This window comes from Seriola lalandi, unplaced genomic scaffold, assembly GCF_002814215.2.
Source record: "Seriola lalandi dorsalis isolate HSWRI2012SDOR001 ecotype SW California unplaced genomic scaffold, Sedor1 jcf7180001975421, whole genome shotgun sequence".
In the NCBI taxonomy this organism is placed as follows: Eukaryota; Metazoa; Chordata; class Actinopteri; order Carangiformes; family Carangidae; genus Seriola; species Seriola lalandi.
Genome location: NW_019446087.1, coordinates 1 through 1422, shown reverse-complemented (window position 1 = coordinate 1422; position 1422 = coordinate 1). Strand labels below are relative to the sequence as shown.

The window sequence follows — 1422 nt, the reverse complement described above, 5'->3', positions numbered from 1 at the left end:
TAAAGTTGTACTGTAAAACTACAGAGCTACACTGTAAAACTAAAATTACACTGTAAAACTACAGAGCCACACTATAAAACTAAAATTACACTGTAAAACTAGAGCTACACTGTAAAACTAAAATTACACTGTAAAACTAGAGTTACACTGTAAAACTAAAGTTACTGAAGAGGAAACAAAAAAGAAGGAAAGTGGCGAAAAGAAATAAAACCAGATTATTATTCAGGATCTGTGAAGCTGTCCATCCTCCTCCTCACACCTGTTCACACCTGTCTGCCTGCAGGTAAACAAACAAACAAACACCAACTACTGTGAAGAAAACATCTGAGGTTCAGAGTCATAATGTTCTGGAGGAGAAAGATTATGAAACTGTGATGAAGGCTGTTCAGCTTTCATGTTAATGAAATGAAACTGTGACACAAACAGACTTTGTTCTTGTGATCTTTCTTTCTTTTTATTTACCTGAGTGTTTCCTGTTGTTTCACCTCATCGACGGGTTCTTCAGGAGGAAACGCCGAGCACTCTGCACCGTGTTCTGGAACAAACAGCCAGTCCACACATTCGTGATCTTAAAGTTATTATATTATGATGTCTCCTCCTCTCACTGTATGAAAATGAAACCAAAACATCCTGCGTCTGTGCAGTAGTGATCAGGGGGTGGGGCCACGGTATTAAGGTCCCACCCATACACTCGCTCGACTCAATCTCAGCTGTCAATCATGACGCCACCCTCCCGTTTTATAACATCAAATGACTCTAACATGGAGGGGGCGAAGTTTATGACGTACACACGGAAAATGTGTTTTTACACATTCAAACACAAACAGGTTCATATAATTCATTTGTTCTCTCAAATACTTTTAATTTAAAAAAGTAAGTTACAACAATACAAAATAAAATAAAAATAAAACTAAATAAAACAACTAAAAATAGAACAAAAACAAATAAAAACAAAACAAAATAAAATAAAACAAAAAACAAAAACAAGATAAAACAACAATTACCTCCATGAGCATTGCCACCGTCATTGGCCCCACCCCTCCTGGAACAGGTGTAATGAATCCTGCTCTCTGATTGGCTGAGGTGTAGTGGACATCTCCAACCACCCGTTTACCACTCGCCCTCGTCTCATCTGTCACAGAGGTCAAAGGTCACACAGTGAGTAGTATCAGTGTGTATCAGTGTGTATCAGTGTGTAGTATCAGTGTGTAACAGTGTGTAGTCTCAGTGTGTATCAGTGTGTAGTATCAGTGTGTAACAGTGTGTAGTCCCAGTGTGTACCTTGTACGTGGTTGATTCCACAGTCGATCACCACAGCTCCCTCCTTCACCCACTCTCCTCTCACCATCTCTGCTCTACCTGCCCCCACCACCAGGATATCAGCCCTGCTCACCTGTGGACAGGAAACGCATCATGAAACGT

General features: G+C 40.2%; 1 protein-coding gene across 1 annotated transcript; it reads right to left on the bottom strand.

The window, feature by feature from the left end:
* Window positions 1-6: 6 nt before the first annotated feature.
* On the bottom strand, window positions 7-1416 carry LOC111655411 (uncharacterized). The gene is made up of 4 exons (XM_023406811.2): window positions 1282-1416; window positions 1005-1132; window positions 463-535; window positions 7-277 (listed from the first exon to the last, which is right to left on the bottom strand). The coding sequence occupies exons 1-3, from the start codon at window positions 1346-1348 to the stop codon at window positions 482-484; spliced, it is 249 nt and encodes an 82-aa protein (XP_023262579.1). The 5' UTR covers window positions 1349-1416; the 3' UTR covers window positions 7-277; window positions 463-481.
* Between the last annotated feature and the right edge of the window lie 6 nt (window positions 1417-1422).